The sequence below is a fragment of the Anopheles arabiensis genome, chromosome 3 (genome assembly GCF_016920715.1).
Source record: "Anopheles arabiensis isolate DONGOLA chromosome 3, AaraD3, whole genome shotgun sequence".
NCBI lineage: Eukaryota > Metazoa > Arthropoda > Insecta > Diptera > Culicidae > Anopheles > Anopheles arabiensis.
The window spans coordinates 78,570,193-78,583,530 of NC_053518.1; the positions used below are offsets into that span (position 1 = coordinate 78,570,193).

The 13,338-nt window shown below is 46.6% G+C and overlaps 2 protein-coding genes across 2 annotated transcripts; one reads left to right on the forward strand and one right to left on the reverse strand.

Annotated features, from left to right (window-relative positions):
- Positions 1-819: 819 nt before the first annotated feature.
- On the reverse strand, positions 820-3,747 carry LOC120900146 (sialin). Its single transcript, XM_040306772.1, has 4 exons — positions 3,252-3,747; positions 2,252-2,497; positions 1,330-2,175; positions 820-1,259 (listed from the first exon to the last, which is right to left on the reverse strand). Exons 1-4 carry the CDS (start codon positions 3,543-3,545, stop codon positions 1,008-1,010), a joined length of 1,638 nt encoding a protein of 545 aa, XP_040162706.1. The 5' UTR covers positions 3,546-3,747; the 3' UTR covers positions 820-1,007.
- Positions 3,748-3,861: 114 nt separating this feature from the next.
- LOC120900145 (serine protease 53-like) lies at positions 3,862-6,976 on the forward strand. Its single transcript, XM_040306771.1, has 5 exons — positions 3,862-4,627; positions 4,691-4,895; positions 4,955-5,553; positions 5,633-6,204; positions 6,269-6,976. Exons 1-5 carry the CDS (start codon positions 4,342-4,344, stop codon positions 6,452-6,454), a joined length of 1,848 nt encoding a protein of 615 aa, XP_040162705.1. The 5' UTR covers positions 3,862-4,341; the 3' UTR covers positions 6,455-6,976.
- The last annotated feature ends 6,362 nt before the right edge of the window (positions 6,977-13,338 follow it).

Genomic DNA, 13,338 nt, shown 5'->3' on the forward strand with positions numbered 1-13,338 from the left:
TCATTTTCGTGTACCATTGCTGTTGGGAATGATGCCATTATGGTTCGCCTCTTTTTAAGTTTAATGGTAAAAATACATAAATTTTGTCTTGCCACATTGAATGGAAAGCAGTTGGCACCGGTAGCTAAAAATAACTCTTCTCCATATCCATTACCACGTGTGATGTGAAGTGCTTCTTCCCAAGGAAAAGAAAGAGGACCCGGAAGCAATTTCTTAGCACCCTGCCGAATAAACACATCACTAGAAAGCCATATTTCAACGCATTTTGTCTCCCACCGTTCCGATCCATTCGAGCCAACGGGTAGGACGACAACGACACCGGCAAACTTCCGCGACACCTTTCCGCAAAGCATACACAAACATACGCACATATCGGCGAATGGTATCGAAATCAAATAAACATAAATTTCCGCAATGTATGATGGGCATAAAAGTGTCTTTTACTGCGTTTGAATATTTAATCGGTCCTGGTTCCTGGTGCTTGTCCCTCTAGCTATCTACAGTCCTGTCGGTTTCCGGTTGGTGCGTGGAACTCGGTGCTTCCCTGGGTGCGTTTGAGCCAGCTTAACCTCAACGCCTTTATAGCCCACGCAAGGGAAGGTGGGATGGGTCGGAAGATGCTACAAGATGCTATCTATGTTTTGCCGTGTGGCGGAAAATGAAGTTTGCACACACACACACAGACCAACGCACTCCAACTCCTGTGTATGTGATTGCTTGTAAGACCGCAACACACAGTCAGTGTGTACACCCCGTAGTTTATGTCGTTGCATTATAGATTTCCTGTACGAAATGCGGAAAGTCGTACGTACGCTCAGGTATTGCATATGCATGAGTCGCTTCCGGGGGCTTTTGTCAGGATAGGTTCAAGATATATCCAGCTGCAAAGATGCAAAATCATGCTTATTCGTTGCCTTTTTTTGCGTATGCCTCCCACCGACACATGTTTATTAACAACTTTGGCACAGAATTGCAGGGAAATGAGCGTACCACACTAATACTGTCGCTCAGACCGAGCTTAAGCGAAGGGCAACAGAATCGTCCTCCTTTTGGTCGTCCGCTTCTTGCTTCTCCGGGAACGTTGCGTTGAGCGGCGGTATCTTAAGTCCCTTCAGCTCGTCATCATGCACACTGGACAAATCCTCACACGAATTCCAAGGCTGCAGTGTCGAGTCGGCGAACGCCATATAGAGCAGCCCGCAGATGATGAGCGTCCCGGAAGTGATGAGGAAAATGATTCTCCATTGCTCCACCGTGTGCTGTGTAAAGAGTTTACAGGGTGCAATTATTAACAATCTCCACAATAATGCTAAAGATCTCCTCACTTACATTCCCAAGCATTCCGACAATGATTGGAGACACGAATCCTGGCACAACGGTGATCATACCGCTGAAACCTAACAGTATGCCCGCATACCGGGGACTCATGTCGACTAGATTCGCCAGCGGACCAGTGGATACCGCCCCATGCACCGTGGTGGCTAGCGTAAGGAAAATGGTGGCCATGAGTGAATTGCAGCCACTGGACGCGAGGATAAACACGAATATCCCATTCACGACGCAGCACAGGGTGCCGCCCATCTTGCGCACCCCCGTCCGGGACATTAGCTCGTGCTTGAGCAGATGATCGCCAACGATCGAGAACACGTACGCAAACAGCATACGGCAGAGATGGGGAATCCCGGACAGCAAGCCCGTCATCTCGATGTTCCACCCGTGCACGTTGTTGAAGTACGTCGGTGCCTGCGTCATCAGCGTAAACAGACCCCAGATGCCACCCCACTGGGCAATGATCGTCATCCACATGGCACGGGAGAGTATGATCTTGCGCCAGGGTGTGCCCTGCTCCTGCTGCTGCTGCTCCCGCCGTGCTGTCGACTGGGCCGTAATGCCAAGCGAACTTTCAATGTACTTGCGCTCATTCGCATGGATGCGAGGATGTTCGGCCGGTGAGTCGTACACGAAGTAGAGCCAGGCGACATACCACATCGTGCCGAAGATGCCGCAAAAGTGGTACACATACTCCCAGGAGGTCCACGAGATGATGAACCCAAACAGGGGGAAATTGAGCGCAACGCCCACGGAGCTGCCCAGGTAAGCGGTTACGAACTTGCTCCGTTCGTTCGGGGGAATCCACTGCCCAGCCATATGGTGCATCGCTGGCCAGGCAAGACCCTGTGTACAGGAGGGAAAGTGTCTGTGTCTGAGAGATGCTCCGAGATGAGCTCACGTGCTGTACAGGTTTCCTTACGCAAATGAGTCCTTGTAGAACGCGCAGCACGACCAGCACACGGTAGTCCCAGTAGGCGGCGATCGGCATCAGAAAACACATCCAGCAACCGATCACATTGCTCGCACCGAACACCAGCTTGGTACCGTACCGGCGGGCTAGAATACCGCCCGGTATTTGTGTAATCCAGTGTAGCCAGTAGAATGCTCCCAAAATTAAACCCTGCTGATAGTCGTTCCAATCGAAACCTTCCTTCTGTGGATCAAGCTGTGCAGAAGAAGAAGAAGAAGAAGAAGATGAAGAGATTAAGAGGGCGAGAGAAGCACATGAGTGATTCTAACCACAGTTAACAGATAGTACACGCCGGAACAGATGGTTAAGCGACGACCCAGTCCAAAAGAGTCATTAAAATAATTTTTGATTAGCCGCTCGGGCATTCACGCACGGCACAGGCTGGTGGAACGCGGCCATTATCGGCGCACTGACACCACTGCCACCGTTTTTTTCGTTTTTAATGAATTGCGGAGTCAATTGGCATGAAATTGATGGCTTTTCAAGGGTCAACATTGAAGTGCCGCGGGCGGGTTTTTGGGTTGGAGCTATTTGCAGGTAAAGTCCACCATGGATTGGAAGACGAGATGCAAAGAGGTCAAGTGCAATGTCAGCAAGGGCAGCTTAACAGTTGCCCCAGGTTCCAATCAAAACAACTGCGCCAGCACCGATGTTAAGCCAGCGGGTATATAGGAAGGACGAGGATTAAGCTACCATAAATCATTGGTGGCGCTTGCACGCGCCTCGGACGACTGTGACAGCACCGAGTGACCGTTTGAAGAAGTGTGTTTATTAGCGGTGAGGACTTATCTGATGGCCAGATACGGTGCGTCGTATCTCGCATGTTTATCATCTCGGATGGAAGGGGAATTTCTCTGTCAGATGATAAACGACCGCATGATGATCTAGCTTTGTTTCTTTATCTCCCGCACTTTTTATACTTAGATTTACATACGTCACTCGGACTTACGTTGAAGAGGGTCAGCAGCAACTGCTCCGGTGAGATGACACGACTTTCGCGCGATCGTAGCAGGCTTGATCCTTCTGTTTGGGTCGTCAACGCTTCGGACCCATTTCCGATCGGGACGTAACAGGCGTAGTCTACCTTAACCTCACCGACAAACTCCGTTTCCGACTGTTTGATCATGGCAACGATCGTAATGTTCGTGTTGATGCGTATCATGTAGTTTACGGCAAAGCCCACAAACACTAGATACCACAGGGTGGATCTGGCACTAATGCCTACTTCCTTTTCTTTGGCCATTCTGCCAACTTGAGCAGCGCACAGTCTCGGATTGAATTGTAGTAAAGTACAGTTTGCTGCACAGCAGGTCCACTAGCACCCTTAGAGTCCTTCCGGGTGCATTGCCACACTGCTTCACCTAGCACGACACATGGGGTCTTGTGGTTCACTTGTAATTGGCTGGTGTGCTCGAATAGACGGACACGTTCGTTAGCAATGCCAACGATCGACTGATACGGCTGCAGAAGATCAGTGCCGGCTCGGGCCAAGCGAGTTGTGGCTGTTGATTTTGCCGTAATTTGTTTGGATTCGTGATCCTACATGCCAGACAGGGCGTCGTGAAGATAAGCGGCCACAACGCACCACTCCCGCGGTTGACTAATCTCCGCGGCGGGTTCGCGCCGTACGGTGCCCGGTTCCTGGTTCGGTAGAACCGCCGCTCATCTTGCCTTTGATAATGGATTGATTGGATGAAGTGAGAGATTTTCTGTGGAGCGGTTTATGAAAATGAATTGCTCTCCCTGCATCCCGAGAACGGAACGGGCGGGAGCACCGGAACGGGCTCACGGGGAACAGATAGTGACGCGTGACAGCTGGTAGCTCTGTGCAATTATCGTAGATCAGTGTGGTGAGATAAGCTTGCCTAATTTCGGTACTGGTGCTTCATGCTCATGCGGAACTAGCAAAGAAGATCGTTAATTAGCGGCGCAACAAGGGATGCAGAGATGTCAATTATCATAACGGGGATGGCTGTTTGGATTGGGCATGATTGTAGAGTTCAACAGGTTGACGGTGTCCCGAAATTTGAAATCGCACTATGATTTGTCATCCATCAAGCGCTGGCACGAGAGAAGAGAACCATGCCATCAAGATGCGAAGAATGCAGAACCGGTTTATTAAACCAATCGTTCCTGAAGAAGCAAATATGTTCATTTTGCAGTCAGGTTTCATCATTCGTGGTGGTCAAACGCATTTGTTTTTGTCTGGTTTGGTAAAGATGAACATGCTTTTGCTTGTTCTGTTAGTGACAGTAAGCTCAGTCCAGTGTACCGATTTCTTGGACGATCCTCCTTCCGATTACACGGTTGGGAAAGGGTTTGAAGGTAATACTAGCATGTGGAAAGAGAAAAGAAACAACTCGTCTACTATTTGATTCTTTTTGCCAGATTGTGCTAGTCGTTTCTCAGCGATATGGAAGATCCCATTCATCCAGGGACTCGGTGGAACGCGTGCGTATCAAGGCGAGTTTCAGCACATGGCAGCGATCGGTTGGACAAGATCCGAAAACAAGATCGATTACTTGTGTGGCGGTAGTTTGATCACATTGAAGTTCGTCTTAACAGCGGCTCATTGTGCAGTAGACTATGATAAGTAAGAGTCTGAAGTCTGGAGTTTGGATGTACAAGTAATCGGTTCATTTTTATTCGTAGCCTGCCTCCGGATACGGTACGATTGGGAGACACCGATCTCGCCAGCACAGATGATGATGAATCCGCACAACAAATTCCAATCGCCCGCTTCATCAAACATCCGCAGTATCGGGAGTCTAGGAAGTATTTCGACATTGCCCTCGTCGAACTGGCGAATGTTGTCGATGCGGACGATGCGGTTTGTGTAGCGTGCGTATGGCGTGAACCCGAAGCGCCCACCAACTTACTGGACGCGGTTGGATTCGGAGCTCTCGGATTTGGGGAAAAGTTGAGTCCAACATTGCAAAAGGTACAGCTGCGTGCTTTAAGTGCCGTGCAATGTGCTGAACGGATACCGGCAAACCGACGTCAGATGCCGGAAGGACTGCGTGACGATCAGCTGTGTGCGCACAGCAAAACGATGGACACGTGTGAGGGCGACTCGGGAGGTCCACTGCAAACCGAAGCGCTCGATGTGTTTGGCGAGACGTACCCACTCGTGGTAGGTGTGGTGTCGTTTGGCACTCCCTGCATCGAAGGTTCTACCGGTGTGTACACAAGGGTCAGCTCGTATGTGGATTGGATCGAGAAGGAAGTTAATCAATCGCTTAGCTATAAGAGTAAGTTCACCAGCTAGTATCTTAAAGACGGATAGAACTTCTGTATTACTATTTTTTTTTACAAATATCTCGATTGCAGCCTGTACCGGAGTGGGAATGTGCAGCCGTAAACGCAATGTTGCCGTATCAGCCACTGTGAGACCTAAATGGCCAATCAATCGCGTGGGATTGCTGTGGGAAAGGGAAGAAACCGATATTTACCAGTGTGGTGGACTTTTAATCGATTTTCAGTATGTTCTTACATCGGCGGAATGTTTCACGTCCAGCAAGGGATTTCCAAAGTTTGTGTCAGCAGCCGCCGATGGTGATCGTGTACCGATTGCCGACGTGTTTGTTCATCCACAATACAGGCGGAAGGGGGTAGCGTTCGATATAGCTCTGATCAAATTGCGTAAATATGCAAACTTGGAAGAGACGCAGCCAATATGTCCAATGATTGGGAAGCAGTTAGCACAATCCAGCCATATACCTGTTGGCGTTGGAGCATCGACTGTAAATCGTCGGTTTCATTTGCAATATTTCAACAGCAGTGCAACCAGCTATGTGCTCCAAATTTCAGCGCGTGAGCAATGTACGTTGGATAAAAAAGCCAATTGGACGGATCTTGTTTGCATTAAGCGTAACATTTCCTTGGTACCGGACACATGCAAGGTAAGAACGGCCCATTGTAATGAATTGTCGCTTTTAATTTAATCAGTTAATTCTCTCACTTTAGGTTGATTTTGGTGGTCCAGTGTTGATAGAGGAGCGTGAGGACGTTTACCGCGCTTATGGTGTGATCTCCCGCAGGACAAAGGGATGTGGAGGTGATGCAATTTTTACCGAAATTGCACCCCACCTGCAGTGGTTAGAATCAATCATGTTTAAGCAGTTGAATCAATGGCTTGTGTTTGCCGGTTAGAGTACCAGTTTGCGATACGATCGACGTTTGAGCCATTTCAATCATGATATATGTGATCAACAGCAACACAATGAGATAATAATAAAATAATAATAAATAATAATAATTACTAACGCATGCTTTATCAAATATCTGCTATATCTGAATAGCAAATGTCGATGCAATAGTTTGAGGATCAAGCAAAGGCGCCGCATACTACAGCTAGCAGCCGCTAGAGAGTGTTGAATGTACACCTGTAACTTAAAACAAAGTAACTTAAAAAGGAACTTTTGTGAAATGATTATGGTTAATTTTCTTTAACAAGGCACGGCGCAACATCCACATGATTGAGAGTATAGACAGTACTACAGCATTATACTACTGAACTCGACTACTGAACAACTACCTACCGGTGAAATTTGTCTTGCGTGCGTGCGGCGTGAACTGTAAGCTCCTGATGATGGAGTCTTTATTAGGAAGAAAGCTGAGCTCAACTCTGTACAAAGTGGTACTACATGCCCTAAACGAATCACTCAATAAAGAATTAATGTGATAACCCATAATATTCTTCTTTTTTGGCACAGCACCCGTTGCCGGTCAAGGCGTGTCTTCTGTACCACTAGTGGGCTTGGCTTTCAGTGACTAACTGATGATACATAGCAGGATAGTCAGTCCTATGTATCGAGGCACGGTCTATTCGGGGCTTGAACCCATAACGGGCATGTTTTTAAGTCGTACATATTGATGACTGTACCACCAGACCGTGAAAATAATAAGAACAAACAATACCAGGCATATTTCGTTGAAATGAATCTCATTTAACTTAGAAGTTCAAAGCGAATATGCTCTGTTCGAATAGTAACTAAAACTCAAGAGCCAATCAAGACCAATCGAAACATGTTCAGGCAGAGGAAAGAAACGAATCAGACCATATGGTAAACATTTTTGATTATTTTGATGCGATCAATGAGAAACAAAAAGATTGAGTTGAGATTTCAAATCTGAATCTTCCCTCTTTCGTAACGTTAAGTAATTGCCTCTGTGCGTTGGCAATCGGCCAGGATCGAAATCTTGATCAAGACAATCAGTTATTTTGCTGTACCTCAATAAACATAAGCCGTAGACACACCCTATTTCGAGCAGTTGGTGTAGGTCGTGGTTGCTAAAAAAACAAAAACCAAAACATTAAAGTATCGGCCATGCGTATCGGACTCGTTTCCCCGTCTCGAAGATTGTGCGCATCATTTCTTCTTCAGTGCTATTCCACTGAAAGAAATTCTTTCCAACAGGTTCAAAAAACCTGTTTGGTGAGACAAATATATTATAACTGTATGTTTGTTCGACGATAGTCGGTCCAAAAATACTGAATCTATTGTGAGAAATGTCCAGCGAGTGTAGAATCGTTGCGTAGAGAAAGATAAGGAGGGTTTTAGCAGCGGTTATTCCAGCTTGCCGGAAAAGATTCCCGAATGTTCCATGAGCGGTATTGCATGTTGGGTGTTAGGAATTAATGTTTGGGCAGCACAAAACCTGTTCCAAAAGATCCCGAAAATTCGATACCGAATCCTTTAAGAACGCCGTTACCAAATTACTTTCATCCAGTTCTTGTTGAATGGTCGGCCGAACAACTTATCGCGTTTTAAGGTGCCCTCGACAGTGAAAGTGTGAAGTAATCTTTGGAGATGGACCTATTTGTGAAGATTTCTGTGTTTCGGATCTTGATACTCGTTAGAGCCTTTGTGGTCGTGCAGATGCAATCATTTTTCAATTCTCCTCCTCCAGAATACTATCGTCGAACAGCATTGAAGGGTAACATAATTCAGGTAGCTAAATGTACGTTGGCTCTTACTATGAACACGTTCTACAGACTGTATCAAGAACTCGGAAGGTACATATTATGGAACTGATTCTGCATACGGTGGAATTGATGCTTATGAAGGAGAATTTCAACATATGGTAATATTGCGTTCGTTCTAGTTTAGTTGTGTTACATTAACTCCACCTGACCTTACAGGCGGCTATTGGTTGGCGGCGAGCCGGTGGCAAAATTGATTACGACTGCGGTGGCATCTTGATCAGTAAGCAGTTCGTGCTGACTGCGGCACACTGCGCCCAGGATAACGAAAAGTGGGTTGTAGAAATGATTGAAACCGGTACGAAGCCTTCACTATTAACATTCAACGCCATCTGTATTGCAGCAAACGTCCGGATCTGGTGCTGTTAGGCGATACGGTTCTAGAAAGATTCTACGATATCGAGAGTACACAGAAAATTGCGATTCATGATATAAAAGTGCACCCGTACTATAACCCATATTACAAGTACTTTGATGTGGCTTTGATTGAGTTAGAGAAAAGTGCAATATACTCGACCACAGTTTGTCGGGCATGTTTGTGGCAAGAGAATTATGTACCCACTGGTCCAATGGATGCGGCAGGATGGGGGGCACTCGGTTTCTTCGAAAACCCGAGTCCTCTGCTTCAGCATGTTGTGGTGCGTCACATTGACAAGACAGCATGTGAACGAAAGCTCACCATCAATAAAAATAGGATCCCACAGGGTATTCGGGAGGATCAATTCTGTGCAGCTGGCAGAAATATGGACACTTGCGAGGGTGATTCCGGTGGTCCGCTCGGTGTGAAGCAGTACACTCTGGGCGGTATTGAAGTACCGCTGGTAGTTGGTGTTGTTTCGTTCGGTACAGCATGTCAGCCTGGTTCGGTAGGAGTGTACAGTAAAGTAAGTGAGTACGTGAAATGGATCGAGCAGACGACAAAAACGTCCATGAGTATCAAAGGTAAATCAATGCGTCTCATACATTCTTCGAGGCTTTCATTCTTATAACACTAACCGAAATACTTTCAGATTGCATCGAGGAATCGTTTTGTTTTCACGAAAACGATATTAACGTAGGCTATCACTCGTTCAATGCCAAGAGTCGCTTCGGTTTACTGTGGAACGAGTATGATAGCGACCCGAACCAATGTGGAGCGACACTTATCGACTATCAATATCTTTTGACGGCAGCTTCCTGTGTAACGACAGGACTAGGTCATCCAAAATACGTTATTGCCAAGAATGGTGAGCGTGCAGCGATCTCGAATGTATACATCTCTCCCAAGTATAGTGCAGGTCGGCCGGAAAATGACATAGCATTGCTGAAGATTGCCCAGTACACAAATCTCCAGGTATATCAGCCCGCCTGTCTGTGGGATCGGCAAAGCAGTGGAATGTGGGAATTCGAACCAAGATTTAGCGCTAACGGACTAAACCAAACTTCTCGCAACCCTGTCGAGTCTCTGTTCGTTCGTGCTACCAATTTTTTGGATTGTGAAGTACCATGGTTTTGTGTTTCGGACTGGTGCACAATTGAGGATATTTAAGGCACACGCGGCTCTTCTGTATAAACCACTTATATTCTAATATAAATAACATATATTCTCCAGGACTGTTGTGTGTGTCGGGTCGCGGCCTATGATCGAGTGCCGACCCTCGGTAGCCCGATCGCTCCCGAAGCTCTTAACGGCCATTCGGACGTCGGATGCTGTCAGTTGCACGACAGCATCGAGTCGTGGTTACACTGCACCGTTTCTGTACACAACATCTCCCTCTCTTAATTCAGCTGGTACAGCTGCAACCTGCGCGACGCCCTTCTATCACAAGAAGAGCGGCGAGGTGGACCATTCATTTGTTCACATACGCAGACTATGCTAGGGGAATGTTGTGCCACGATGGCTAAAACTGGGTTTGCTAAAATGCTAAAAATTGTGACGGCTATTTTGTTCCAGAAACTCTACCCTCAGCCATTAAAACATCCTACCGTAAATTAATACCATTATTTTCCATTCTTGTATCACTTAATTTCTAGCACTTCTTTGAGACATGTACCCTCTCGCCAGGGATCCTTTAACTCATATACCCGTTTATAAATCATTATTTACGCCTACGCTAAGGTTCTTGCGACCTCATGTGTCTCCCTTTTCTTTGGTACGCTTCGTGACAAATTCTCGGCGAGGACTGTTTACGAAGGTAATTGGCGCTATCTATTCGACCTTCATAATTGCCATAGCTATATAATCTGCGCAGCATTTTATCACGTTGCATGGGCTTAACCACCTCATTGTAAAGGAATGGAATTGCATTTCCCGTGCCTGCTGCATAATCTATGCCATCACCAGCCTTTATACTAGCTACTAGACATTCGGTCTGTTTTTTATCAAGCCTATCATGCTGCTTTAAATTTCTGCCCTCTCTATAGCAATAACTTTCAATGGGTGTTGACCACAGACCCAACAACTCAAACAGATCCGCACCGAATAGCATAAGATCATGTTTTGCCACTCTTATGGTTACTTCAGCCGTAACATTGCCTAGTGTGGCCTCACATAGAAATTCACCCTCGAGCATAAGACCAGCTCCTGAAGCAGTTCTCGCTGCGACGGAAAGGGGTTTGAGCCGGGGGCTCCCTATTTGTTTCCATGTACGCATGCCTATTATAGAAATATCCGACCCTGAGTCGAGTTGCAGGTGAACTGGCTTGTTGTTGAGACTAACCTCCACGTATTTTCTCCTAGATGCTACGCTCTGCACACTCACAGTTACCACTTGTGCAACATTCCCTTCCTGTTCCTCATATCCGAGGCCATACTCAGGATGCCTAAATTTCCTTCGATTTTTGTTGCAATGACTAGCTTTGTGGCCTATCCGCCTACACTTAAAACATTCTTTAGTACGATATGGGCAATCACGTTGCCAGTGGTTATCCCCACATGCCCAGCAGGGCTTACTCTGCGTCGTACGCTGATCTAGCTGCGATCTTTTGACTTGTAAGTGTCTTTCCGACTGTACAGCCAACACATTCTCATGTGCTGGGGACTCGATCATGGCACTATCCTTCTTTAAGTTAACTATCCTGCCGCACTCCGCCGACAACTGCTGCAGCGTAATATCTGCTTTATCTTCTATTCGCGCAAGCAGCCTCGTACGGAAGTCAACATCGTGCTCTGACTTCAACCCGCACACAAACAATAAACACTTAAATTGTTCCTCTGTAAGCTTTCCAAGCTCAAATCCGACGCACGCCTTGTTCAACCTACACGCATATGACATATGGTCTTCATTCTTATTTTTCGCTATTTGCAAGCACTTGAACCTTTTGCTAAGCAACAACTCTCGCGTGTCAAACAACTCGGTCAACCTCTGGACCGTTTCCGCAAATGAAAAATCTCCCGCTTTCCGGGGCAATATAAACGACGTGTACCTGTCGTGCTCGACCGGACCTAACTTCCTCATCAACAGCCTGACTTTCGCGGCTTCATCTATACGCTCCGCATCCTTCCTAAACAGCTCCTCATATCTCGCAAACCACCCACCGAACGTTACACCTCCTTCCTCATCATAACGAAATTCCGTTATATTTCTCGCTAGCGTGTCAATGATCTGCTCGGGGTTTACCGCGGCCGTAGACGCACCTAAGTTATTTAAACGCTGGCATAATAATTCACTTATAAGCTGCTGCTGCTGTGCCATCTGCTTTTGTAGCTGCTGTAGCGTTTGCATCATCGTATTATCACTTCCACTCAAATACGGACCTGTACTTTGGTGCTGCTGTGCGGGAGCCGACTGCGATGGCGCCGTTGGAGCTGACAGCAATGGCGCCTGACCACCGTGGAACAGTGGCAATGACCCGGATTGCGATGGCGGTTGCGCACGTATCTGCAACGGCGCGGCATCTTCACTTCGCTGCATACCACCGAGAATGCGCTGGTCGCCCAAAAGATGCACGTTGGGTTGCAGCATCGCACCGTTCTGCGGAATTAGCCCTCCGCTCGCGCTAGCTAGCCCTAGCGATGAACGACGCATCTCCTCGTCCATGGCACCAGTCTCCTCAGAGGACATCCTTCGCCGCTTGGGTCGCGGAATTTTCACTCGGATAAATAAACGAAACAACAAACAATTAGAAACTCGTCGCCACTTTTGTGTTTCGGACTGGTGCACAATTGAGGATATTTAAGGCACACGCGGCTCTTCTGTATAAACCACTTATATTCTAATATAAATAACATATATTCTCCAGGACTGTTGTGTGTGTCGGGTCGCGGCCTATGATCGAGTGCCGACCCTCGGTAGCCCGATCGCTCCCGAAGCTCTTAACGGCCATTCGGACGTCGGATGCTGTCAGTTGCACGACAGCATCGAGTCGTGGTTACACTGCACCGTTTCTGTACACAACACATGGGCACTTGGATCGGATTTGTAATGCTTTCACAATCAGCTTGATCTTCTTCCGGGTGAATGCGAGGTAAGCGTGATTAAAGAAGATTTGAAGACAAGGGAGAATATATAAATGCTGTTTGTGTTTACATTACAGATGGACTACGGCGGACCGGTTGTTGGTTTCAATAGTTCGGACGGCAGTGCAGCGCAGTTATATGGCATCGTCTCTCCGTTAAGTAGAAGCTGTGATTCAAAACTGTTTATGGTCGATATATCACGCCATATTCCATGGATTAAAGCGATAGTCGTTGAAAAACTGGAACCTTATCGTTTTTGGGTTTAGTTTGGAATGCTTACATGCATCGGTGTCCGGTTTGTTGCGTATATTATTTTATAATAAACATGAATGTAACCATCAAGGAACTTTATCGCAAAAATTTCTACAATTCACATTGCACTAATAAGTAGAATTCAAAGAGTCGAACATTCGAAGCCAAGTACAGGATAAGGTTATCGAAAGGGAAAAAATGTCTGAAATTTCAAAGTTTCAGTCAGGTTTAACTTTGATTCCAGACCAGCAAAGTATGGCAATCTGTTGGCTCTTTGCCGTTCGTATTTTTCATAGAACTTTCAAAACTTTTTGTCTCTTGGGTATTCTATTTGGCTTTTTGCATAGAGCTCTTCAAATA

Bases quoted from the DNA above. Each gene is read 5' to 3' on its own strand.
- LOC120900146 (XM_040306772.1), bottom strand. From the start codon at position 3,545: ATGGCCAAAGAAAAGGAAGTAGGCATTAGTGCCAGATCCACCCTGTGG. The intron at 2,498-3,251 runs GTAAGTCCGAGT...TCTTCTGCACAG, and splicing joins TGCTGCTGACCCTCTTCAAC to CTTGATCCACAGAAGGAAGG. The intron at 2,176-2,251 runs GTAAGGAAACCT...TCCTGTACACAG, and splicing joins TTCTACAAGGACTCATTTGC to GGTCTTGCCTGGCCAGCGAT.
- LOC120900145 (XM_040306771.1), top strand. From the start codon at position 4,342: ATGATTTGTCATCCATCAAGCGCTGGCACGAGAGAAGAGAACCATGCC. The intron at 5,554-5,632 runs GTAAGTTCACCA...TCTCGATTGCAG, and splicing joins TCAATCGCTTAGCTATAAGA to CCTGTACCGGAGTGGGAATG. The intron at 6,205-6,268 runs GTAAGAACGGCC...CTCTCACTTTAG, and splicing joins TGGTACCGGACACATGCAAG to GTTGATTTTGGTGGTCCAGT.